Source organism: Phaethon aethereus (genome assembly GCF_964289735.1).
Source record: "Phaethon aethereus genome assembly, chromosome: 12".
Classification (NCBI taxonomy): Eukaryota; Metazoa; Chordata; class Aves; order Phaethontiformes; family Phaethontidae; genus Phaethon; species Phaethon aethereus.
In genome coordinates, this window is record NC_138588.1 from 11,467,758 (window position 1) to 11,495,579 (window position 27,822).

At 38.4% G+C, this 27,822-nt stretch overlaps 2 protein-coding genes across 2 annotated transcripts; one reads left to right on the plus strand and one right to left on the minus strand.

The window, feature by feature from the left end:
* Positions 1–647: 647 nt before the first annotated feature.
* USP8 (ubiquitin specific peptidase 8) lies at positions 648–17,307 on the plus strand (the record flags this gene model as incomplete). The annotated part of the gene is made up of 19 exons (XM_082005430.1): positions 648–751; positions 1,422–1,566; positions 2,046–2,131; positions 4,936–5,080; positions 5,710–5,767; positions 6,841–6,985; positions 7,264–7,426; positions 8,639–8,783; positions 8,974–9,194; positions 10,303–10,899; positions 12,181–12,270; positions 12,867–12,947; positions 13,369–13,631; positions 14,205–14,417; positions 14,931–15,141; positions 15,478–15,714; positions 16,236–16,378; positions 16,752–16,884; positions 17,122–17,307. The coding sequence occupies 19 exons, from the start codon at positions 648–650 to the stop codon at positions 17,305–17,307; spliced, it is 3,366 nt and encodes a 1,121-aa protein (XP_081861556.1).
* Positions 17,308–18,888: 1,581 nt separating this feature from the next.
* On the minus strand, positions 18,889–23,165 carry USP50 (ubiquitin specific peptidase 50; the record flags this gene model as incomplete). The annotated part of the gene is given in 7 exon segments (XM_082005065.1): positions 18,889–18,942; positions 18,944–19,096; positions 19,725–19,857; positions 20,974–21,116; positions 21,606–21,803; positions 22,424–22,619; positions 23,047–23,165. Coding segments are annotated over 7 exon segments (963 nt in total). The 5' UTR covers positions 23,133–23,165.
* Positions 23,166–27,822: the final 4,657 nt, after the last annotated feature.

A 27,822-nucleotide genomic window follows, 5' to 3' on the forward strand; every position in this document is an offset into this window, starting at 1 on the left:
GAGCACTTCCAAATGAAAGCAGAAAGACAACGGTCCCTAGGAGTTTAAGACCTACAGTATGTCCAAGAAGTTTGAAGTTGACTTTAACAGTAGCAACCGTCCTTTACTCAGCTTGTCTTTTACCAAGACATTAGAAATCACCTTTCCAAGGGTGTAGTGTGTATTTGCAGAGGTTTGTGGTATGCTAGTGATAAAATAATTATCCATTACAAATTTAGAGGACAGAGAAGTCAGCTAATTTTTTGTAATATACATACTAGTGTTACAGTTGAATAAGTTTGCCAGATATGATGATTTTGAACATTAAGTCAGCATTTCTTTTCTTACTATTTTCTTACTCTTCTGCTAGCAACATATTGCTAACATTCTTGATAAATTACCTAGAGTGGTTTCCAATAATTCTGTCACTTTGGGGGGATTAATTTATACTGTTGACTGTTCAGCCACTCTGTTTATATCTAGTGCTAGCTCACATAAGGTGAGATAGATTAGGTAATAACCCCATGCAAGTAACTATAAGTGTATTAAAAATCATTGGAATATAATTGGGCTCTCCCTACTTTTTCCCCCCCACCAACAGAAAAATATTGATAGACACTTCTAAGCAGCTGTACCATCCTAGAAGGGACATAAGTAACGACATTAACATGCCTGCTGTGGCATCTGTACCTAAGGAGCTATATCTCTGTACTTCATTGAAAGATCTCAACAAGAAGACAGAAATAAAACCTGAAAAGACGAGTACAAAGAGGTATATATTTTTTAATTGATTTTGGATTAATATTAGAAGTATTAGTGATACTCCTCTGAGCAGATTCCAGAACAACTATGTTGTGGATCTAAATTTCCTCAATTATTTCTCTTAGAAATGAAATCTTTGATAGTCCTGTGTATAGATCTCTCAACTATCACATCAGATATGCTTACTGCCTACAGAAGGTAACTTCACATCCTTCCAAAACATGACTTGGACAGAGCATAATGCCCCTGAAAGTTTGTGTACTTTGAGAAAAGGATACATAAATGCAAATGCTTAAAAATTATAAAAAGTTTAGCAAATGTGTGAATAGAAAATATTTTGCCTCTAGCATTTTTAGACAATCAACAATTTCATTTTGTCTTACTATGAATTAGTTTTTCCTTAAAAAAAGTTATTTTTAGAAGAGAAAGTACTTTTTTCTTTATCTCAGTATGCTATTTAATTGTGGAATATTTTAAATAAGGCTAGTAAACTAGCAAAGAGAAGCATTTGGAGGAGCATGATTGTAATTCATATTTAATAAGACTTATATTAAGATGGTAAAATAAAATGCTTACTATATGCGCAGAGGCTGTGAACACTTAAAATGGCATCTTGCAATGAAAAAGTGGTTGGGGACAAGTCAACAATCACGTGCTTTACTCCTGTTCTTTGATTTCAGTTATGTGCAGAGTGCCCTTAAGATTTTCAAGGCAGCAGAGGAAAGCAGATTGGATCGAGATGAAGAAAAAGCTTACATCCTATATATGAAATATGTGACTGTTTATAACTTTATTAAAAAGAGACCTGATTTTAAGCAGCAACAGGTATAAAAGCTTTCTGATTGACCTCTTCTGCATTGGTAGAAGTATCAGAAGTACAGAGAATTACACTAATGTATATTCAAAGGATTACACTGGTATTAAGTAAACTGTCTCACGATTTTTTTTCCTTCCTATTTTTGACAAGTCTGTTAATTGTTTTTACAGTTTGCTTTCAATACACGTAAGGTATATAAATTGCCAGATTGGTGAATATTTTTTCAGGGACAGCTATTCCTGTCATCTTTCCCATTCAAAGTTTTTGGGTGCAGTTGCCTTGCCTAGCCTTTTATTTATTAGTGTTATTGAACAATTTTACTTAGAAATTCATGTCTGAGAGGAAAATATTTTGATTCAAAACAGTTTCTTTTGTTGGCATTAATATCATTATAACACCAATTCTCTGTATGTTAGTGGCTCTTGATATGCACAGAAGTAGGCATTATTAAGCTGTACTATTAATATGTGGATGCTTATAATTTTAGGATTATTTTCATTCCATTCTTGGACCTACAAATTTAAAAAAAGCTATTGAAGAAGCTGAAAGACTGTCAGACAGCCTTAAACTCAGGTACGTGGAAACAATTAATAGATAAGATATTGTTCATTACACCTGAAGCCTGTACATGTGCAATTTCAGGTTTTTATGCTATTTAGTAGTAAGGGGTTGCACTTGAGTAGATCTTAGATACCCAAAACTCTAGAGAGCTTAAATTGTTTATCCACAGAAGTCTGTTATTAGAGATAATTTTTGTTATCACATACTCCAGTAACTTGCCACTGTATGCAATGTATCTTAATATCAACAAACCATAGTTATCAAGAATTGTCTCCTGTTATTTAATGACTAATAAAAAGAAACTACAAGATACAAACTATAGGTACATTAGAGATGATCAAGAGCCATTTCTTCCTTACCCTTTTCATCATAAGGTCATCTGAAACCAAATATACTAATGAACATTCCTAAATATTTACACAGATTAAAAAGTCCTCCTAGTGTGGATTTAGTTTACACTAACAAAACACATTTTTTGATTCTTTAGCTAGCTGCTACACCTTTTCTCTACCTCTGCCACGTGCAGGCATGTATGTGGCAATGCACAGTTTTGCAAGTATGTAATTGAGCTGATGCTAACAGGCTTTTGGGTAGCTCCTTTACAACTGTCAAGTTACATGTCTTTGTGCCATAAGCCACGAAATTGTGTCATTAAGAAGTTGTAAGCTAGAATCTATCTTCTGGTGATATTTAGTGCAGTATGTCTTGCTTCTAGCCTTATCTGCTTCTGATGACCTTAGCAACTATCTTTCTCGCCCCTTTCTCACCCTTTAACTCTTTCCCTTCAGCTAGGCATATTTCCTTTCCTGTGCCGCCCCCCGAAGTATTATTGTGAAAGCATATGCTATGCCCTTCAAACTGTTTAATACTTAAAGTTAGTTTAGGTGGACAAGGAAATGAGAGTGTAGTTACACATACATGAAAAGAGACTTTCCGAAGTGTCCTGGTTTCAGCTGGGATAGTGTTAATTTTCCGAACACTATTTCTCCTGCCCTAAGAGACTTACGTCAGATGGAGCCCAAAGTCATGGGCTACATTAACTTTTTCTTTTCCAATTCTCTCCCCCATCCCACTGCAAGGGGAGAGTGAGTGAAGGGCTGTATGGTTGTTTTGGCTACCTACGCATGAAACAATCTTTAGGTTTTCCTTATTTTTAGTTAAGAGTCTTACAATTCAACAGAGCTACAAATTTACTCTGAGACTAAATACTGATAGAATTATAGAAAACTGAAATTATTTAGAGATTTGTTTAGTAACTTGTGACTTTTTATGAAAGGAACAGAATTTTGAAAGTTAACACGACTCATAACTTTCAACTACTCTGGGCAAAATGTATATATATTTAAAGGGAATACAAATGAAACATGACTCCTGTGTAACTACAGAAGTGGTTTCAGGGAAATTATTTGTATAATTTCTTCTCCAGGCAGTAGGCCAGCAAATAGTTTGAGTGTTAATTATTAACTAAAAGTGGAGCTACTGAAACAGCATCTGTTATAGGAGTAGGAATACCCACATGAAAGACCTACTATGTGCTTCAAAGGCATAAATGGGAAACTGATGGGTAGATATTCCATACTGACTGAATTAAACTAAAATCTGAAAAGTGCTTCAATGCTGTTAACTCCAAATGAGAACACCATGCTCTGTTCTAACTTATGATGCCTTTGCCAAATCAAGAAGCCTGTTTAAAAAATAAAATTACAGACTTGCAGCCTCCTTCCTATTAGTAGCCAATTAGTGGAGCAGACTTGGAGGCAGAATTTGATTTAATGATCTAGTTTATTAATACAGTACTTTTGATATGAAATACAACTGTATTGTCATTGTCATTTTAATCCTGATTAGGCAACATCTGATTGAAATGAGCAATTACTAATACAGCTCAGTGTTCATGTTTCACTGCTTGGTTCAGTCATCAGAATCATTAGTTCAAAACATTTTTTGTTTTATGGATCCCTAGTAACCCTTAAGCTTCTCAATTATATTAAATATAATAGAATGCTATTTAACAGTGATGTGACTATAGAAACCTGCAGTTGGTGGTTGCTGCTGTTTGGAGGTCGCTGGTTTACAATATTGTAATTGTCCTTACAATTGCAAAAGGCTGGGAAGTTCATTTTCAAGTCTAAGGCTCCATGAAAAGGACAGCTGTATGCAAGACCTAGGTCCACCAAAACTCTCGAGTATACATGATTCTTGCATTGACTTTACTGTAACCCCAGCGTTTGAAACAAACAGGGACACAGGTGAGGACGTAACAGTATTATAAAGCCAACTTACATTCTGAAGGTGACTGTTACCATATAAGTTGTTCTGATCCAGCTTCTCAGAAAAAGGAAGTTGGGTAACTGTGCTAACTTACTCCTGACAGAGCTGTTATTGTTAACTCTGTTGCAAAACCAAATAAAATACCTGGGATGATTGTTATAATATATTGAAGTTTACCTGTAAGTCATCAATACTTACTCTTTCCTTTATTAAATAAAAACCCCATTACATTTAGTGGTATCACAGCTAAGCATTACCCCAGGTTTAGCGAGAAAGAATTAGCCTTAAAAGCAGTGGCTATGAAATAAGACCCAAAACAGGGTTTAAGAATAAGAAGACTAACCCAAGGGTGGGAGAAATAATATCATGCAGTCACAGGGGAAAAATGGGGTTTGTTGGAAATACCAAAACTGACAATACTTTTTTTTTTTAAAACTTTTAAATAAATTTTTTTTTTTTCCTCCTGAAGACTTCGTGATTCTGATGTTAATTATCCAAAGCTAGAAAATAATGCAATATTGAAAAAAAGGCTTTTTTTTCAATAGGTATGAAGAAGCTGAAGTTCGGAAGAAACTTGAAGAGAGAGACAGACAAGAGCTGCAGAAAAAGCAAGAACCAAAAGGTGATGGAAAGAGTTCAGCCAAAAACTCCTCAGAAAGTGCTGTGGATTCCAAAGGAAAAAGCCAAAGGGTAACTGAAAACATTTACCAACTCTCTAATTTAGTCTAAATGTCTATCAAATATATAGCATTTGATCTCTGTTAGTAGCATTTCCAGTTCAGAATCATGGTGTGTTTTTTTTAAATTAGCTTACACTCCTCATAACACTTCTTTAACATTTATTTGTAAGATACTGAGTCCTACCAACCTGCAAGTCTTGCATAAGATAGACTAGTTTTTTTTGTAAAGTCAAATTCTATTTTATAATAGAACTGGCTAGTGCGAGAAACCCAAGGTAGTGGTAATAAGCTGATGTTATGAATAACATCACCTCTTTAGGAGAGAGCTGACTTTTCAGCAATAGTGTGGAAAGAAACTAATTTCTCTGCAAATACTTCACAAATCTCATCTAGCAGATGATGCTGTCCTAGGTTGTATTGCCTTTTTAACTGGTTTCTGTCTAGGTAGGGCAGCAACCTTGCTATCTTTTTAGTACATTTGTCAACACATCTTTAGAAGAAGCTTCCTTTTTCTAGGTTTCTTCCTGTGGTTTACAGTCTGACCAGTTTACTTCAAGCTCTGAGGTCAGTGTCTGTTTGCCACCTTGGTTCTGAGTATTAGATATGAAACTAACTTTTCTTTTTTTCCTTACAACACAGATTAATGGTGAGAGCAAGCATTCACTGGAAAGAAAGGATCAGTCTGACAGTTTAAGTGGTAAGACATGCAATGTTCACACAGGTGTGGAAAAGATCTCCATATGACTATGCACCTATCACCTAAGCAGTTGCAATTCTTTTAAGGAGTTATTTCACAGTTAGAGTATTTTGAAATTCTAGTATCCTGCATTTCAGTAACAGTGATTTAGTAATTAAGCTCTGTATTGCAGCCTTCATCACTTCTCTTGAATTTAGAAAGCCTTACTTAGTTTTTCAACAGTTTAATAACTAGAGCTGAATTGGCCCTAAAGTGGTTGAATTAGAAAAATGTCTCCTCACCTGATAAGAAAAATAATTTTAGAATCGCAGACTAGTTTGGGTTGGAAGGGACTTTTAAAGTTCATCTAGTGCAACCCCCCTGTACAGTGAGCAGGGACATCTTCAACTAGATCAGGTTGCTCAGAGCCCAGTCCAACCTGACCTTCAATGTTTCCAGGGATGGGGCATCTACCACCTCTCTGGGCAACCTGTGCCGGTGTTTCACCATGTTCACTGTGAAAAATTTCTTCCTTACATCTAGTCTAAATCTACCCTCTTTTAGTTTAAAACCATCCCCCCTTGTCCTCTTGGCAACAGGCCCTGCTAAAAGGTTTGTCCCCATCTTTCTTATAAGCCCCCTTTAAATACTGGAAGCCTAATCTAGGCAAGGCTGAAATGTCTCAGCTTTCACAGTTAAATAAGAAATTTTCCCTTTCTCCTCCTAACCTTCTAGTTTTTGTTCCTGTAATAAATATGTGAAAATGTTCTTAACTGAAGAGGAACATCTGCAGCCTGTAGTTTACAAATGCTTGCCTATATAATTAATGATTTAAATGAGACCACAAAAAGTTAAACTAGTTTATCACTGAAGTGTTCAGTATTGTCCCATTCAGCAGATCAGGTGCTAATCACTGAAGTAGTGGTAGCAAAAGTCCAATATGTTAATTTTACAGTGTCTCACCGTCCATGATTTTGTGGGACTTTCCTGTTCTGTTTCATCTGTTTGCAGTCTTGATTGCACAGTTGGATGTGTTCATAGCTATCTCCATTTATAATGTAGCTTTTTACATCTAATAGCTTCTCTATTTCAAGGAGCAGTCACAGCTGAGAAACTGTTTGCAATGATGTCAGACAAAAATATTGAATTGATTATAATGGATGCTCGAAGATTGAAGGATTATCAGGAATCCTGTATTCCAAGATCTATCAGTGTCCCAGAAGAAGCTATCAGTCCTGGGTATGAAATAATACTAAATAATAGCAAAATATTTAATTTTATAATTTATAAGTTGACTGAAAAAAATTATATACTTTTAAAGCTTGTACACTTAGTTTCAGAGTCCCTGATGCATACCAGTGGGCAAGATGTATGTAGACAGCTCTGTTTTTGCACGTAGTGACTTCAAGCCAGAGCATATTTATTTTATCCAAGCACATAAACATGTATGGATTATATGTCATTGGACAAAATGTTACTTGTACATTTGTCTTTAAATGCATGCTAATACGTTTCAGAGTTACCGCAAACTGGATTGAAGCTAGACTCCCAGAGGATTCTAGAGATCCATGGAAGAGGAGAGGACACTTTGATTATGTTATACTTCTAGACTGGTTTAGTTCTGCCGAAGACTTAAAGCTAGGAACAACTCTTCAGAGCCTGAAAGATGCACTTTTTAAGGTTGGCAAGTTTCACATTTTATATTAATTCATCTCAGTGAATAAGAAGGTCTTAAAGCACCTATAATTACGAAGTATATGGAAGACTTAATGACACTTTAGGCAAACATTTTGGTTCAGTTTTCAAAGACGGCTTATTTTGATAGCGGAAGTGTAGTCTGAGGTTTCACATTCCCATGTTTGTGCTCTAGTAGAGGACAGAATAAGTTATTAAATAGGTAAACAGCAAAATGACTCATCTCCCCTCCTCAATAACTAGCTCATAAACTTGTTGGCTGACAGAGTTATTTGGGAAAGTACTTAGTACTGTTTGCCAGAAACATTGTCACCCTCTTTCCTGTATTAACAACTGTAATTCCTTATTCAGGGAAACTGGCTGGCCACCTGCATAGGCAGGCCAAAGAAGGCTAGTTTCTTTACAGTCCTATCAGCCAGGCACTTTGATAAAGGAGACTCCAGAAATATTTTGAGCCTGGTTAACTTTTCTGCATTATTGAATGTAAGTTCAAGAGAAACATAAATTAAATTTGAGCTTCATCAGTGCAGAGAGCTTATAGACTCAATATTAAGCTGATGCTCAACTTTTTCAAGTCAGAACTCTGGCTATGGCTGTGTTGTCCCTATTCTTTATATTGATGGCTCTTGTGAAAGACTGCACATCTACCTAAACATTCAAGACCGGGGTTCAGAGATAGTTCAGGCAGTTCTCCCTGTTTATTGCTTTACAGAATATTCTCTGAGCCTCTGTGCCTTGTTCGTGTTCTAATACTGAGGACTTCAGGAGGAGGGCAGTCTGGAGCCTGAACTCTCAAGAGTTTTTCAGAAAGTTAATGTTATGCTTTCTAAAGCCAATGCCCCTAATCACTCAGCCAACTTATCAGATAAGAAACTGAAGCAAATGTAATACTAAAAATATTTTTCTGCATGGAGGATCATTACCTGAAGTAGTAGTAAGTGGTTCTTTCTATATTGGAAATATTTAGAACCTGTTGTAGGTAGAGCCAGGAACCTAACTGTGTTGGGCATTCTCGAAACACAGAGAGGATCCCTGTTCCCCAAAGGATTTTTGCAACCTATTTAATTCTTTTTTAAAAGTCTCAAAAATAACCTGTCTCAATGTAACAACTAGATACAAAAATTTGAACAACACTGTTAAGATGTAAAAGTTTCTTCTATTTTTAAATAATACCATTTCAAACTTTTTTCCTTATAGTGGGAAAGCAAAACTATACTGCAGAATGAACCTTTAATTCTAGAAGGAGGTTATGAAAACTGGCTCCTTTGTTTCCCCCAGTACACAACAAATGCTAAAGTAACTCCACCCCAGCATAGCAGGAGTGAAGCAGTGACTGTTTCTTGTAAGTATAAAGGATGACACCCCCCAGGTGTTTATAATTACTGGGTCTATCTTTAATTCATTCTAGTATGTTCGGGATAGCCATGTCCTAGCTAAATCTAAATTTTGGGGTGGAACATGGGGGTTATTTTGCTGTTACGTTTTTGTTTTAAGAGTGCTCTCATGCTTCCCTCCTCTTCCCCCTCATAAAGTGGATTTTACATACCCATCTCTGGAAGAGCCAGCTTCTGTTCCACCTGTTGTTGCTATAAAGCCATCTCCAGCAGAAGTGATTGAAAATGAAGAAATGGGAGATAATTTGGAAGAGAGACTAAAATCACTTAACAGACCAAATATACAGGATGCTGCTGTTCCAAAATCTGACAGTTCATTTGTAGTTAATCCAGTATCAATTACAAGAAGTATCCCTGAGGTAAGGTGTGTTTCTTTTTTTCAGAGTTAGTATATGGTTAATCTGTGAGAGACCCGCCACATGGAGAAGCCTAAATCCACAAGGAAACATACTCAATATTTGTTTAAGCCTTGTATGCCAGTATATTGGTACAGAGACTATTGGTGGTCCATGAAGCTATGGTAACTAATCCACAGAACTTTATCAAACTGAATATACTTAACATAATTGCAGAGCTTTTCATGAATATTTTCATATGAGCACCTGAGAAATTGAAGGTCAGCAATTGATCATTAATTCAGAAAGTCTGTAAGTGAACTTTTCTACTCAAAAACACATACGATGAAATACAGGGAGGGCATTTATGCCATGGCTTACCTTGACTATTCCAAAGGTCTGCTTTCCAGCAGCTGTATCTTCCTGCAAGTAATAAAGCATTTAGGTGGTTTGTTACTCTTGGCCCAGTAGTGGAAAAATAGGAATTTGTTTCTTCCTTTCATGGGGATAAAACTTTCTAAAGAACTTTTGTAGAGTCCTTGCACTAAAATAATGTTTTCCTTAGGAGACAATGCTAAACCCTTCTAGATACGGCCATTAATACAGATTTCAGCTATGGGACCATAAAAACTTAAAGACTTTATCACTGTTCTTCCCTGAACCAGGCAAGCTTTTATTTCTTCAGAACTTCAACATCAAAACCAACTCACTCTCCTGAGGAAGCTGATGTGAACATAAGCCATTTTTAAATACCTCTTCCCATCAGGCAGATCAGCTTTAATCACATGCCCTGTCACATGATTGAGAGCCAAGCACAAATTAGGCTGCTTGATTGCCCTAAGATGTTCACCTTTGAAAGCTTGAAAACAGAGTTGTAGTAATCAGTGCTTACTGCTATCCTTATAGTTCTGTAGGGCTTGTTGATTCTTATCTCACATCTAGAAGGTAAGTGAATACTTAATTTTACTAACAAGCAATTTGAATTTTCAGATTTAATGAAATTGAAAGTTCACTATCTGCCTGGCAGAAGTCAATTTTGTATCATCTTTATTCTCTTATAAATGTCATTTAGAAAAAGCTTAGCTAACAGAGCAGTAATAGCTGAATTGTTGTTCTGCACTTTGTGTTACAGGTTGATCGTAGTAAAAAGCCTTCACTAAAAATCCTTGATGATAACAGACCAAAATCTCAAAGTACAGTTAGTGACAGCCAGCCTGCTGAGAATGGACGAATAGTTCCAGACCGGTCCACAAAGCCATTACGTGATGCAAAGAGCATTCTGACAGAAGAAGGAAAAAGTTGTGTACATGCAGAAACTACTGCTCTGTTAGAGAAAAACAGACAGGAAAAAGAGCTTCGGGTGAGGCAACAAGAAGAACAGAAAGAAAGACTCAAGCGAGAAAAAGAAGAACACGAACAAAAAGCAAAAGAAGAACAGAAAGAAAAGGAATGCAAAGAAAAGCTACAGCAAGCCAAAGAGGACAGAGAACAGAAGGAGAGGGATGAACAAATGAAAAGAGAACAGGAGGATGAAGAACAAGAAAGAGCACGCAAAGAAGCAATAGAAATAAAAAAGCAAACCAAAAATGAATTAGAAAGCATTGGTGCAAAAAGGACTGAGATTGACAAAATATCCATGGAAGAAAGAGAAAAGGGAACTCCAACACCAGAAATGCAGAGACGGGCACTGGGTGATGCATCTCAGACCTTTGTGACTGTTTCAGGCAAGGTTAGTGAAAAAGAGGAAGTCATCACCAAATGTGGGGTAATTAATCAGGATGATTTGTGAGTGCATACTCTAGTATCAATCTAGACATTTTAAATACATCATTGGATTTTTATTTAGGCCATTTTTACGTAAATGTGGAGGAAAAAGTTAAAACCAAGACACAAATACTTAGATTTTTTTTTTTTTTTTTTTTTGCAAGACAGCCTCAGTTCTTGCTTGTAGGTGGGCAGCATGGAATCCCCATAGGATGATAACACTTCCCACTGACATGGAACTAGAAGGGTTGGTTCATAGGCTGCAGTCCTCTGTGTCAAAAATAGAGGCATGGTGGCATTTTATCTCTTGTACCAGCCCAGCTCTGTATATTATACCATTGTAACACACGCTAGGGACAGAATTATATTATCGTAACAAACTCTTTAGTGCCCCCAGCTGCATAAATGCTGATGTAACAGGATTTTGTTGACTGACACAGGAAGCAAAGCAATACCCTAATCTAATATTTTTGCTGAGAACAGTCCTGTTCCAACTCTTGGGTGTCACAGTTCCTTCTTTCCTCAGATTCTTGAAAAAAGTTGCAAAATTTCTGAGTGTAAAAATCATCTGATCATGAAACAGGAGTCATTTGTGAAGCGGAGTTAATAATAGAATAGATGTCTTTAAAACCATTTCTCAAGAACATTAGGATATTTTTTGTCTCCCTTTGCAGTTGTTATTTGACCAAACTTTGATGGTTGTGTAATGCAAATGCACAAGAAAGCCAAAATAAATCTTCCTGAACAAACGTAGCACAATCGTTCTTGAGCTTTTGACTGGCAGAGCAACTTCACATAATCCCAAAATAACTGCCTATGATAAAGAGTTCATAATGTTGGCTTCACAGCTTGCCTTTTTCATGAAGAAGCTTGTCGCAATGAGAAGTAAAAGGGGGAAAAGTCTTTCATTTAAAAACAGATTGTAAAACACACAGCTTTTATTGGGGGGGGAAGTAGTGTGGACAGAACTTCTGTACTTTCTCTGCGCTCTTGAAACTACATAACAGCTGAATGTCGTATTACATAAGACAGTCTACAAAGGCTATTCCAGTGAATTGCGTGTAGTATAGACTAGGAAGAATAAAAATGATTTGTAGATATCTGAGCTAACCACTTCTTTGTGGCATGTGTGTTTAACAACCAAAAAAGAAAATATAACATTGCTTTTTCCCTATTTTGCTTTATCAGCATTCTTTACTGACATTCCAGATAAAAATTGAAAGTCTTCTCTCAAAATCTTTTACAGCAAACTGGGGTTAAAGGACAACCAGACAGTGGAACTCAAAAGCCAGGACCCCTTAGAGAGGATTCTGAACAAGATACTGAAAGACTTAAAGTAAATACAATGTGTTCCATGTAGCCAAAACCAATCAAGCGTAGATGCTTTATGACTATTATGTTAAATTCCACCTCCAATTTATAAAGTCATCATCTTAAGAAAAGACTATGGCATGTTTACAGCTGTTTGTTTACTTTTTTCATTTGTCATATTCATCTGAAAAAATATTTGAAGCTTTCACTAGAAGTCTTCATCTGTTTCTGATTGCATTAACAAGCATTCCACACTTGTTCATCATCCTTCACGTACCACTTAACTTTGAAAGGGAGGAAAAATCATCCCTATGTGTTTAACAGAAGCACATATTTCTAATAAAGTACGTTCTTTAGGGAAGAAGTTGAGTATTCAGACTTTTGTGAGACTGAATTGTATTTTTTTTTTCTGGAGCATGTCAACAAATGGGTTTTGTTTAGATTGAGTGATAAAAAATAGTACTACATTACCATTACAATACATTGTATTTCCAGCTATAATCAAGGATTTCTTACTGAACTGTTTTGCATTGAATCATGTAACTATAGAGGGAAGTCACAGGCAGCTTGCTGCTCTGCATAAATAACTGTACGCACCTTACATTTCTGTTTGTTTATTAGTCTCAGCGGGAGCCATTAATGAGAGCGCGAAGTGAAGAAATGGGAAGGATAATACCAGGACTGCCTGCAGGTTGGGCAAAGGTAACTTTCTATTCTGATGTTGCAGTCAACTTGCCTTGTGCAGTTTCATAATGCATTTCAGTTGTCTTATTTCTAAGTTAGAGCTTGTTTGATTTTTTTTTTTTGTCTTAAATTATCATTATAATTTTTTTTTCCCCTACAACTTCCACATTATTATTTTCTGAATTTTAATGTTATTTGTAATGAAACTAGGAGAGCGCTCCTGCTGTTTCTGGTACTAAGCAGTTGCTCTTTAATACGCGTTTTGGTGAAAGTGGTTCCTTCCAGTAAGTTTAGTCCATTAAGTACTGAGGCCAGTCATGACTGTTAACATGTCAATGTTTGATAAACTCATGCACTGTTCTTACAGTAGTTTAAAAATAGGTAAGTTAATGATGGATTTTTACTTGGTTTTGAAACAATTATTTCTTTTTTCCCCAAGTTTCTGGATCCAATCACTGGAACCTTTCGTTACTATCACTCGCCAACAAATACTGTTCATATGTATCCACCAGAAATGGCTCCTTCATCCACTCCTCCATCAACCCCTCCAACTCATAAACCCAAGCCACAGGTGACTGTTGAACGAGAAAGAGAACACTCCAAACTGAAGCGCTCCTACTCTTCCCCGGATATAACCCAAGCCATTCAGGAGGAAGAGAAGAAAAGAATTCCTGTAACTCCCGCAGTCAATCGTGACAATAAGTATGTTTAATAAATTAATACCACAACTCATGCTGTATGATAGCTTATAGGACTTTGTTTAACCAACTAAGTGAAATTAATTAATATTTTCTAAGTAGGCTTGAAAGGATCCAAGAGTGATATAAAAATTTCATTACTAAAAAGTTCAATGTATGGGTAGTTATCTTTTGAGACAATGTAATTGTTATGTATTAGCACAAATTTCAGAGGTCACAGTGTAATTGGACAATAGTTGCTTTTTAAGTTGTGGTATTTGTATTAACATATTATATGCCGGTGTTCTGACTGCTTGAGAGATGCAGAGTTTTGAGTTTTTAAACTGGGTGAAATCAACAGCTCATTCTTTAAAAAAAACCAACCAGCTGATGGAGCCTATAACAGCCTCATTATACGCCAGTGTATAGGGATTTCTCAGTATTGCATTGACTGGTTTTGAATACTTTAAATTGGTATTGCATTTGGTGGCATCTTGTCCCAGAATACCTCATCCCTGGGAGGGAGAGTGGTTCTGTTGACTTACGTGCACAGCCTTGTCAAGTCTGAGGCTCCTAAAAAAGAATTTCTTCCTTACAGACCAGTGTGTTACACAAAAGCAGAAATTTCAAGACTCTCTGCATCACAAATTCGGAATCTTAATCCTGTGTTTGGGGGATCGGGACCAGCTCTTACAGGACTTCGTAATCTAGGGAACACTTGCTATATGAATTCCATATTACAGTGTCTGTGCAATGCACCTCACCTGGCTGATTATTTTAACAGAAACTTGTACCAAGATGATATTAACAGGTAACAGTCTTTTATTCTTATCCTTTTATCTGTAATTGAAGGAAAAAATCTGCCTTTATGATTGTTAATTCAAAAAAATCACTTAGTGGAGGTTAAGGAGGGTGGTTTGGTTTTTTAAGTAGGAGACAAATGCTAACTTGTAACAGTCTTGACATTTTCAAATTTAGTGTGTGTGATGAAATAGGTTTTACTGGACAGTTTTGATTAAATTGTGCTTACCAGAGTCATAAATAGACATGTACTAGAGCCTCCTAAAACCAAACAGAATATTTAAATAGCAGTTTACAAAACAAGCTGGAAACTGCTGTACCTTCCACCAGCCCAGTCTTGAATATGGAACCACATTACAATGCCAAAGCAGGCAAAAATTTTAACTCAGTCTAACAGCCAGTTTTTCTTGGTCTAAAGAAATTACTTTGAACTTGGGATACCATCTTGAATTAATAACAGTTATATTAAAACCAAAATTTATCTGAAGGGCTGCTTTTTTTTTTTGTCTGTTTGATTGTATAGGTCAAATTTCCTGGGGCATAAAGGTGAAGTGGCTGAAGAGTTTGGTGTAATAATGAAAGCTTTATGGACAGGACAGTATAAATACATCAGTCCAAAAGACTTTAAAATTACAATTGGGAAGATTAACGACCAATTTGCAGGATATAGCCAACAGGATTCCCAAGAATTGCTTCTCTTTCTAATGGATGGCTTGCACGAAGACCTAAATAAAGTAAGCAATACACTTGTAACAAATTATACATTTGTCAGATGATCAAGAGAAGTAAATTTCTAAAAGAACCTCTTAATTCATAAGATGATTATGTTACTGGAACCTTGTATAGAAGGAAGTGCGAGTATTCAGAATTAAAGTAGGAATTTAGATTGAAACAGTATAAGGTACTGAAGGGAGTAATGGAAGAAGCCAAACTAGGTAAGAAATGGATGGCTACACTGACGTGTTGAAATATTCTTGCAAATACTAAATAGTGTGCTTGCCTATAGATAAGACTTCCTATTTTTATATATGTTAATATATGGCTATGGTGTTTAAACTTCTGTTATCCAGGCTGACAACAGGAAAAGATACAAGGAAGAAAACAACGATCATCTTGATGACTTCAGAGCAGCAGAACTCGCCTGGCACAAACACAAACAGCTCAATGAATCCATTATTGTGGCACTCTTTCAAGGCCAGTTCAAATCTACAGTGCAGTGTCTTACATGTCACAAGAAGTCCCGAACCTTTGAGGCTTTCATGTATTTGTCGTTACCACTTGCATCCACTAGTAAATGTACACTGCAGGTACGGTGGAACTAGAGAGAAACTATTCTTGAAGTAAAAACATTTCTCTGTGACTTCACTATGATGTTGCTTGTGCTCAGCCTCTTGTTGAAGGGGGTTGATCAATATTCCAGCTCAATTTACACTAACATGAACAGATCTGAGTCTTCATTATTTTAAATTCTTTGAAGTTTAAAGAAATAAGTCATTCCTTAAAAGCTTTGACATGCAAGCAGGATGGAAACATTGAAGCCACAGTAGCAGAAAAGACATGTATAGTATTTGCTTTTGTAGGTCACAGTATAAATATTTTGTGTTTTTAAACAAAATAATGTAGGTATATTTTGAAGGACTTGCAGCTAATTAATATGTACAGTAAAATTTACTTCCACACATGGATTTAACTTACTTTTCCTCATTTTTGTGAAACGTGGCATGCAGATAATTGATGCAGGTTAACAACCAAATAGGAAACAAAACATTTTTGCTACACTTTCATAAACACCTGCCCTTCACAATCTGTGTTTCTACTTTTGTTTTAGGAATGCCTTAGATTGTTCTCCAAAGAGGAAAAGCTGACTGATAACAATAGGTTTTACTGTAGCCATTGCAAAACTCGAAGGGATTCTTTGAAAAAAATAGAAATTTGGAAATTACCACCTGTTCTTCTTGTGCACTTGAAACGGTAAGAGAAATGGTGATTGGTGAAAATTAATTGGGCTGAAGTGACGAGACTTTGATGGAGATTGATTGTTCCAGTGCAATAGCTAACTGTTTTTAATTAGAGAAATTTCCGGTTGTATTGCTAGTTGTAATGTTGCAAGAATTTTATTTTCATCTGATGCCTCTGTTATTAGGCTGTAGTTCACAATGTGCTTTTACAAGTAAACTCTTCATTTGTGCTAAGAAACACATGTGCAAGCATTAACAAAATTGGGGGCCAAATGCTTTAGTTGAGGTCATGTCCTGGTTAAAAACAGGGAAAACAAACATGCTTAACATTCCTGAATAGTTTGTGAACAACCTGTAACTTTCAATGATGCTTTTTAATTCTCTAGATTTTCCTATGATGGAAGATGGAAGCAAAAGCTTCAAACTTCTGTAGACTTCCCATTGGAAACTCTTGACCTTTCGCAGTACGTTATTGGTCCAAAGAATACCTTGAAGAGATACAATCTGTTTTCAGTATCAGTAAGTAACCATGTCACATTTCAAGGTTCAGCTGGTCTTCATGCCAAGACTCAGGTTAGCCTGTGTGATTCATCTAGGTCTCCAGGCTGCCTACCTGGCTGCAGATTAAGTTGTGTTCTAGAAAGAATGATTGGTATTAAGTAAAAAAATTTAACATTCTAGTTTATTTCCCTAACCAGGGAAGAAATGGCAGCTTTTGAGGCCATTAATTCTTTTCTTTTCTTCTTATGTTTACAGAATCATTATGGTGGGTTGGATGGGGGGCACTATACAGCCTACTGCAAAAATGCTTCAAAACAACGCTGGTTTAAGTTTGATGACCATGAAGTATCTGAGATCTCAGCATCATCTGTGAAATCCTCAGCTGCATATATTCTCTTTTACACTTCTTATGAACAGCGAGCAGTGGACATGGCCACGTAAAGTAGTGTGGGTTAAGAAAACTGGTTTTCTTTTTATAAGAGCAAAGTAGGTATGGGAATGCATATAAATATGCAAAACTATGACAAAAAAAGCCTCTTACAGATACGGGGATGGTTGCAGCAGCTTTCCTGCAAGCAAGCTCTTTCTGGTCAGTACTAGTGCTTAAAAATCAGAAGACCGATTAATAATGCTTGTGGTAATACTGCCATCTCTGAACCCATTTAAAAAAGCATACTTGCATTACCATTTATTTTTAAAAACCCTATATTTCTAGTCTGCTCCAAAATTAAAGTCTAGCTTAGTCATCTGAACTCTATTAACAAGTAGTTTAAAATGTCTTAAAATCCCAAGGCATATCTTGATTTTTATTTTTTTTCTTTCACTGTTATGGCCTTTTCACATTTCTAACCTTAAGCTTGATTCTACTGTGAATACTCTAGAATGATGTAAACAGTTAGGAATGTAAGTGTACATATTGATTGCATACTTGCACATCAGAACTATGTATATAATAAAATGTTGTCCTTTTTGTGAGAATCTCTAAAACTCAGAGGATTGCGTTTATTTGCCAGCTCTAAGTAATTGCAACACTACTTAATAAAAAAGCAGAGCTGTATTTTTTTCTGTTAGCTTTTGTCAATATTTGTGCACTTCAGAGTTATTCTAAACAAACAAGATTTTTCCTTTTTAATTTTTTAATATAAATTTTCACGTACACATGCATTAAAAACCTTAATGAAGAAATGATTTAAAAATATATCCTGTTAAATGTATGTTTGGGTTTGGTGTTTTCATTCTCCACTAGTTGTGCAATGGTGAGGATTCTACATAATGATAGTCCGAATCATATTGACACAGTTTGAATGTTGTTCAGATGGCAAAAATAGTACTTTCTGTAGAACTGATTAGTTTAGAAACTATTGTAGTTGCATCTTGTGCATTCCCCTGCTCTGGATTTCGGTTCATTTTCCCTCTCTGATCAGGTTGGCATTCAGAAATCTTAAATCCTACTTTCTGAGCTTTTATCTGCTTATGTGTGCATGTGTCTTGCTGATGGAATTAAGGGCAGGATTGATTGTTTTCCAGAAGCTTACAAGCTGCAAACAAATTGGCAGTGCTAGAGGGAGGAAACCGACAGTGCTGGAGTAGTGCCTTTTCTTTCTCTAATGTTAATGGTCACTTCGTCCCCCGCTCCCTTGCAAAACACCCACCCTCCGTGGTCTGGTCGTATAATATCCTTTCACCGTACTATCCTACTGTCGGCTTCCGAGAGGTAGCTTAAAACAGCATAATATACTTAACCGATATAGGGTAACAGGAGTTTTCAGGTAAGTGCATCTATATGCTCAGCACTTGCATTCTTTTGGGGGATAATATGAGGTTTGTCATGGAAAACAACCACTAGGCCGTGTACAAATGGAGTGGATGCCTGTTCCTTAACAGGCTTGGAAGCTGTAAGTCTTCTTTCTAGAAATTACTTCCTGAAAGACCACAACAGATGATCAGTAACGCAAATACTCTAGTTTATTGATGAAACAGGACTTGGCTAATGCTGCCAGTGAATTCTCATTGCTGGCCTACTCACTGTTTGTTTTCCATGGCTAGCAGATTTTTAATGGGTGCAGAGAAGACCTTGGCAGGTGTAGAACAGGAGATAAGCTGTGTCAGTCTGCACTGAGGAATTTGGGATCTCAGTGATCTGTGCATCATCAAAGCTGTACCAGTTTTTGGTGACTGAGTGCTTGCAGAACGCCGTGTAGTGGCCATCATCCAGAAAACCAGTGTGGTTCTGTAACAAAACAAAGTGTGTTCAAACAGAAGTCTCGCTCTTTCTCCTTACAAGCAAAGCTAGGAGCTGGCAATCATTTTTTGTTTGCACTTGGAAAAGATGGGAGAGAAGATTCTAACCCCCTTTTGGCCTCAGTGAGGAATATCAATTCAAATAAATGCTTTAAAAAATAAATAGATTATGATTATGCTGCTCTATTTTGCAATATTAAATTTGCAATCCAGCTATTGGCTGATACAGGTCACTATAAGCAGGCCCCACTTGGGGAGAGCGATGGAAAAAGAGACCATTTAGTCCTTATTTGTAAACAGGATCCATGCAGGATTGGCTTGTGAGTTGATGCTGAAGGGGCTGAGGCAGCTCCAACCAGGCATTACCTGCCAGGAGTGGATGCTTTTTAAAACTGGGATGCTGGGGGAGGAAAGAGAGAGCAGCAGTAACTTCTCTCTTCGCTGGTTACATACTGTTGCTGGATTATGTCCATGGCAGGTAAAAATAAAAAAGTTTATGAAAAACTTCATGGAAAAAAATACAAATCTCCTCTATATATAAAGTCCAAACTAACAGAGGCTTCATCTCCTCCATGAGGTAGGGCATTACAAATAAAAGCAGGAAAGGCAAAGCTCACCACTACCGCACACAAGCTGTACTCTGCCTGCTTGCAGAACAGTGGGGAACTGTAGGGAGAGAGATCCAGATCGCCGAGTGGGTAGCAGATGTCAGTTGAGAGTTTCCTTTTGTGCCTGCCTTGCCATTCAAACCTGAAATAAAATTTTGAACTATTTTAAATAACAATCAACTTTCTTGCATTGTGGTGGTTGCTTAACTGACTATCCTAGGGGAAGGGATACACAATGAATGACTGCCCAGTGCTTTGAAAGAGAAAGAACAGCAAACTGACAGAAAACGCCCTAAACCCTGGAGGGATGTCCAGCAACAAAAGCAATGCTCTTGCTTCCTGAGCCTTCTGTCTGTCAGAAATGGACACAGGTGCCAAGAGCAGCCAGAAGTCACATCTGCACCACTGCAACTGTGTCCTAAACGTTTTGGACTGTACTGCCATTGTTAGCTCTTCTTTCATGCCAGGTTCCACCCTCTTTCCTTTGTAACTTTTAGTAGGACGCTGTACATTTTAACATTTACAATGTGGCCAGGGGCTGCAGCTGGGGGCCACAAGGTCCTTTCAGCATGTCAAGGAAAGCAGATGCTGAATGGGAAATTAAATAACAACTTTACGTAATGTAGTTCTGGGAAGCTAAATCACCCCAGAGTAATTTTCTTTATAGGTGGCAAGTTGTTAAGAATAAGTTTAGCATCTGGCCACATGTGGCTAGTAAAGTCTGCTAACGGGGAGCTCCTGCACTGATGCACCTCTCTTGTTTAGCAGACCCAGTTGTTTAGACCTGATTTAGTTAAGAGGTAAACAAAAATACAGTGTCTCAGCTGCAGTAAGGACAAGCAGAACACCCTGTTTCAGTCCTTCAAACTTCAGACTTCGAACCCAAGTCACAAGCTCTCCCATTGCCAGAGGAACTCGTATTCGCGGGGATGCCTGACCACAGGAACCGCTGTACTGATCTGTAATCAGTCGCTCCTCGGTGGAGTTTTTCTTCTCTTCGGAGATCCCAAACGTGGTGAGTGAACCGTGGTGTGCTGCAGCACGGAGCAAGGCAGAACCTCGCCTGAGATTTCAGGAATGCAATTTGCATGTTTGACAGGTATATTGCTGTAACTGGCCATTTAACTTCCAGATACCAACAGTACTGAAAACACTCATTTGAAGTGGTTGTTTTTCCTTTTATGCAAACGCAAGTGACTGTCCTTCACATCTCACAAATCCCAAGCAATGGCCATGTCCTGCCCCATACAGACTGTACCTCTTTAGGTGAAAAATAATGATCTGCGGTGCCTTGGTTATGGTGGCCTTTACTGCTGCGTCTTGTTTTGTTCCACACCAGGAACAGTAGATTTGGTTGTTCCAAGTCAGTGTGTCTTGCTGAAAGAAGCATTTGAGACAGTCCTGTCAAAGAAAAAAAAAAATTTAAATTATTTGATCAAACAGATCTCCATCCCTGAAGATCCTAAGCAAGGTAAGAGAAGGGTGTGACATATTTTGGAGCGCTCTTCCTAATCGAAGTATGATGTAGCAAGGCTGACATTGCAAATACACTTGGCACACAAAGCAGCCAACATTGTCTTCCGTTTTCCCCCCAAAATGGGGAAATACTTGGATGAGTGAAAGAAACCCCCACGGCTGCTATTGAACAATCTTAATATCCCTCACCCCATAGCAACTCAGGAGCGTTGCTCCCATAACCTTACCAGCCTCTATAGTCCGGAGACCAGTATAGAAATCCCACTTCTCTTGGGACCAGTTGGAAGACTACCCATTAGTGCCCAGGAAACCAAAGCAACTAAAAACCTGCATCTTTGTAATAACACGTTATTAGTCTAAGCCACCTTTTCCCACATGAAGGAGAAAGCAACAGGAATGTACTAGCACTTGTACCTGCAGAGAGCACGCGCTCTTGGAAGGGATGGGCAGGGAAAGAACGGTGAAGCTCTCGGGTCTATCAGTGGTGGTCTTGCATTCCAGACACGTGATATCGTAAGTGAGTTGTCCCTCAAATAACTGTGTGATAATAGATGTTTCACTGACACTCCCTGTGCTTGCTTTTGCATCAGCTATGCATCTTCTTCTGCTTGACTATACAGAAGAAAAAAAAAATTAACAAAATGTAGGTCACCAACTGTTTCAGAAGTGCCTTCACTGGGTTTTAATGGTTGCTGCCCACTGCCTGCATAGGCTAATAATTAGTCTTGTCACAGAACTTGGCTCTAAAATGCTATTACTTTACTTGATGTTTCGTACATGCAGAATAAGCTAAATTCTTTTTCTGAGATAAATTAAACACAAATATTCTGGACATGAGGCAGCAGTGATTTAATTGCTAGACAAACTCTTTGTCAGTGGATCTGAAGAAGAGAAAGGCAGATGTGGGGGCATAGCAGATATGAAGGTTTCAGGCAGATGAAAAAGGGAAAGAATGTAAAGCGTGGAAGGAGTGAGAAGAGAGAGATGAGGATAATGGAGCTACAGACAGCATAATTTAGGTGGGGGTTGCAATTTGATGTAGCATTAGACAAGAAGCAAATGAATTATTGTGTGTACATGCCTATGAAACAAAGGAAGAAAATGACAATTTTTAGCAGCCACATCACATAGTTCAGAAGAGGAGGATAGGCAATTATTACATGGAACGCTAAATCATGAAATGCAAAGAGGAAACAGCTACGGTCCCCAAAACACTGCAGTTGGGCTCTTACCTTCTTGAGAGCCTCATGGAGCTCATTCAGCACAGTGATCAGAAACTCCTGTGCATCCTGCTGAGTCCTCTTGCTAAAAGTTGGGTACCGCTTCCCAAGAACTGAATGAAAAACCTCTGGGGAAACACAGTCAAACTTTCCAAGCCACATATCGGACATCAAACAGCCAAAGGCAGTCGCAGACTCACCATTCTCCCTTGGAAAAAGTAAACATAGGTTTCAGGTAAAGTATGAAAAGATGGTGGTTCTACCTTCAAATGGGAGCATAATACATAACTTAGAATATACGCAGGTACACTACAGCTCTGACAGCCTGTCATTTGGTTTGCGTGACTCTGCAGATACTAGAAAGTAGTAGGAATCAGCATTGAGGCAGCGGTGACAGTAACTGGTGTTACCATCAAAATGACAAATGAAGTATAATGCTTAAGTTACCCAGCAAGGAAAGGACTTGGGGTCTCGGAGGAAGAAGGAAACCAGCTTGTGGCCAGTTTGACTGTAACTGCCTGGCAGGGAGCTGGTAGGTGGCTGCCTCGGACGTTCTCGTGGCAACACACATCCTTTGGAGGGAAAACAGCAGCACCAAGCAGAAAAATAGAAGTAGCGTGAATAAATCAACTTACTTGCGCAGGGCTGCTTTGTACTCTCCTGAGAGGAAATACTCCACTAGCGGTGGCACGCTGCAGAGGCACTGCAAAATCGCATTCATGTAGCATGTGTTGCCCAGATTCCTCAGGCCAGTGAGCCCTGGGTGCTGGTTCATCTCCTCCATCAGTTCCTTGCAGCAATACTTCACACTTTGCAAGCAAATGGAGTCATACTTCCCCCTGCTAGGAAAAAAACAACAGTGGAAATCTAAACTGCTTACGGTGCTTTTTGTATTATGGTTTTTAGAAAGTGATACTGTCTCGAGGAGACGTTTCCTTGTTGTTTCAGGATCTTCTTTGTAAGTTACATTCGGATTTATTTTTATCAAGCTAATACCATGGTAAAGACTCTCTATCTCCCACACTAAGGTCTTCCCAATACAGCGAGATAGATAATTAAGAGATATTATTTAAATTCCTGAGGTTTTAGAGTTATTCCTAAAATTCCACTCAGTCTTTGACTCCATACACAATTACTCAAAAACTATAACCAGGTGTAAACAGCTATTTCTCCCTACAGAATGCATATTGTAGTCGATTTCCTCGGTGATCTGGTACTTCTATATTTACTAAAACCATAGGTTGCCATCCAGATGCTACTATAAACTGGTTGCTCTTTAGACATTTTCTATAAAATGCTATTTAATTCATGTTACTAAAATTTTAGTAGGTTTGTTTTCTTGATGCACAAGTCTGTCCTGGTCCGCACTGTCCCCATCCCCAATTAGGCAGGAGAGGTCTGAACACAGACCCTGCACAAGCCAGATGTACTCGCTGATGTTGCCGTTCTTGAATTTTTAAAGGCTGCAATTTTATTCTGATGCAGAACGTGGAAACATTCTGAAACCTCAACAATCTCTGTAGAACAAGGAAAGCCATTTCTTTCCCTTCAGCTGTGCCCAAGTTCCCGTTTCTGGAGATCTCCCAGGCCGACAGCCATTTTCTATCATCTAATAGCTACAAACAACTACAAAACAGTTTCCTTTTAAATTTCAGTAACAGCAGAGCCAACACTTCCAAACAGCTCTACCTATAGACCAGCCTCCTACAAAAATGCTTAATTCCCTCTTTTATAGCCATCTCTGAGAAACACCAACTTGGAGGAGAAAACACGCCGGGCCCGGCGGGTATGGAGCTGGCTGGGAAGCCGTGGGCAGCCTCGCAGGGAGCCCATGCTTGCCCCAGCTCAGGGCGGCTGCCTCTTGCCCCCTCTCCTTCATACCATCACCTCTTCCATCCAGTTTCAGGGCATGACTACACGGTCCCGCGTGTCCCGTCCCATCCCCTGGGCTACCCTCGCCCCATGGCTTTGTGATGCCGTTCTGTTCCGCCTGTTCTCCCCAGGGGAGCCACCCGGCTTGAAGTGCCTCCACCTCCTTCCTACCTGCCACCCAAAACAATCTCGGGAAGAGACGGGCACCCGTCTGTCTCAGCCTGACCCACGTTTATTCACGTTTGCTCATATTTGTATTAGTGTTCGTTATTGCCATGCTCTGACCAAAGGGCAGCGATGACTGAGGGTGTTGGCCACAAAATGATGGCACTACCTCAAAACAGCAGGCTGACTTAGTTTACCGGTGTTTAGAAAATTTTTCTGGGAGAAAAAGGGTAGTGGCAGAGAAGTGTCTTTTAATTAGCTAATGAGACTGTAGTTGATCTCTGAATTCCATACACCACTGAAGAGCAGCACGTTTTCCCTATTTAACATACAATTTGGGAAGTAACAAGTATCCACAGAAGAGGCCCAGGAAGCCATTAAAAAATCCCTAATTATCTTACTTGTTAAGCTTCAGGCAAAAGATGTCTCCAGGCACTCTTCGGACAGCTTACCTGCTGTCACTGCTATTAATCTCTCAAACTGTGTATCTGTGAACTGATACAAAGACAACACACAGCCCGCCCGCCACTATTCAAAATCTGATCTACATTTTTGTAAATGGAACCGTAATATTGGACATAAGAGTTTCAGATGTTTTAAAATCTAAATTATAGTCCCATGGGTTAAACCTAAAATTTTAAACAATATGTACAAATGCCTGAATACGTACACCAACAAGCGAGTATATTCAAGGGTTTTTTTCCGCCCTGAAATATTTGTTTAAAGTTTTGTTAACAAATCTCAACTAGCTAGGAATGCAAATTTATCCGGTTCAAATATGCAAAACAGGAGATTGAAATGCAATGCATTCTCCCCCACCGGGCTGTGATTGTTTGTATCTATATGGAGGTACTTCGTCAAAGGGCTATAGATAAAACGCAGGGACAAGTACATGTTGCAGATTTATCGAAAGGCCGGCTGCAGAGCAACTGCAGTTGACTTGTTCTGCTTTGGATAACTGAAATACACCAGACATTTCCATTACATGTGCAGAGTAATTATGTGCTCTTATCCGTATGTCTGCGTAGGTATCGATTGAAGCCTGTAATACATCTGTAGTCTGTACAGAAGTATAGGACTGCTATAGGACTCTGAAAGCATTCTGATGGAGCCTTCATTCTCTTTTCTATGAGACCATCTCCAACATTTCTGTGATTCCAAGGTCCCTTGCTTATTCCTGCAGCCCTTCGGGTCAGGGGGGAGTATGAATGAACTTCTAATAACATACACTAACACAGAAATAAAATTCAAACGGGAATTAGGACAGTTGCAAGATTTGTGAAAATATCAAGAAAGGACAAGAACAGTAAGGAATTCATTTTACTTTATTGGAATTCAGTCACTTAGATAAATTGTATTCCATGGGATGACTCTCCATGTTTTTCCTGATTTTATCTTCTTTTTGTCAAAACAGTCACGGTAAGTATCCATTCCCAGTTTGGAATAAGGGTACACTGCCAGCAGCTTGCGCTCTTCTCCTGGTTAATGAATTTTTGACGCTTTGGGTGATTTTTCTTAGTGTCTCCTTTATCCTTCATTTTAGAAGCTTTTCCACTCTAACAAAAAAAAAAACAAACCAAAAAAAGTAAAAATCAAAACTGCAACATTCTTATGATGAGATGTATAACTTCACATCTTGTTAGGGTAAGAAAGGACTAAGAAAGCTTTCTGTCACCAGCTTACCTGTCATGCAGTTATAAATATCCCTTCAAAGAAAGATAACCAATAATATAAATTGGTTTTATTCTTCTGTCTTCCCAAGAACCAATTTTGTCCCTGGTGAATGACATCAGGGCTTCCAGTACTCGTCTATCTATGTTCCTAGTTGCTCCTGGCACGCCTTTCCTACCTCTGGTCTCTCTCGCGGCTGGCAGATTCAATTCACACAGTCGCATCCCGGTTCCTGGTCTATGTGGCTGCTCTCTTCCCGCCGCCTGTTCGGGCTCAGGGGATGTCCCTCCCCAGTCTCCACGCGCAAGTGGGACAGGAGCCAGATGATATTAAGTATTTCTTAGAGCAAATATCGTATTTTCTACCATGGGCTTACCAGAACATACTGACTGATGCTCATGGGGGATGGAGGAAGTCAGATGTTTTACGCAAACATAGGGAAAGGCTGAGCTAAGGCCACGGCTGAGGAATGACCACAAACATCCCACTCGAAGAAACAAAATCCTAGCAAATTTCTACAACAGATCTGCTCAGTTGCAGCAAGGGTGTGAGGGATGAGGAAGCTTCCTCCTGCCTCATGTTGCCTTCCAAGGGCAGCTTTCGTTCATAGTTAATTGCATTTTTGTGGAAACAAGATGAGAGAAGGCTGCCACTGGTTGCAATGGTCATTACTCACATCTTCTGAAAAGGGAAAGCCTGAAGTTTCCATTTCAGAAAATATTCAGCTCACCATTTTTCTTGACTTCAAAGCTCCCTGCAAGAAAGAGTTTTTCAGATACTCTTGAAAAAGCAGTTTGTCCTAATCCTCCTCTTCTGCTCTGCAACACCCCTCAGCAATTGTTGTGGCTTAGTTTCCACTTTTACTACTACTTACATCCCTGTCTGTATCTCACATTTAGTATAAACCCAACAATACAGCAGCATGGCACAAACATGGAAAACCACTGCCTGGAATTATTATTATTTTTTTTAAATTAACTTCTGGTGTAGTTCAACAACACATGCTGACATGTCTTCACCCTTCTACATGGTGAAATAATACTGAGATGTATTTCATTATTGCTAATGAAACAGTAATTAGTCTTACATCCCCCAATATCTCTTACCTTTCCTGCCCACTTCATCTGGGATCTCCACATCAGGCACTTGCCCCTTGGCAAGCTCCTGTTACTGGACTAAATACTCTCATCATCTACTCTAAAAAAAGCAAATGCACAAAAATAAATTACAACCCCCAGAGGCTTAGCAGGTACAAATTGTTCACAAAGCTTCACATTTACGGTGATGTGCTAGTGCATGCAATGACAGTATTTTCTAGAGTAATTTGATACACTTAAGTTCTGGCGCCAGTGTAGCTGATATGAAGGGATTGTATCTTGATTTCACTCCATTAATGAGCAAGCAGTGTGCTCCATGAGCACAGCCAACTAGTTATTCAGTGCAAGAGCACCAAATAAGATATGTTGCAAAACGTACTGAGAACAGTAGGCAAAAGGAACCAAGTAATTTGTTTTTCTCATACGGGACGGAACAATGACACTGCAAACTATTTAGCAGTTGGCAGCATTAAAAAGGGCTGTTTCAACTTCTAATTCTTAAAAATATTCTTACCAAAAGGAAGAGTCCTTGCCTTCCTACAGAGGGGAACACATTAAAGAAAAGATGGAAGATAACTTGAAGAAACATTGAAAAGCAAGTACTAT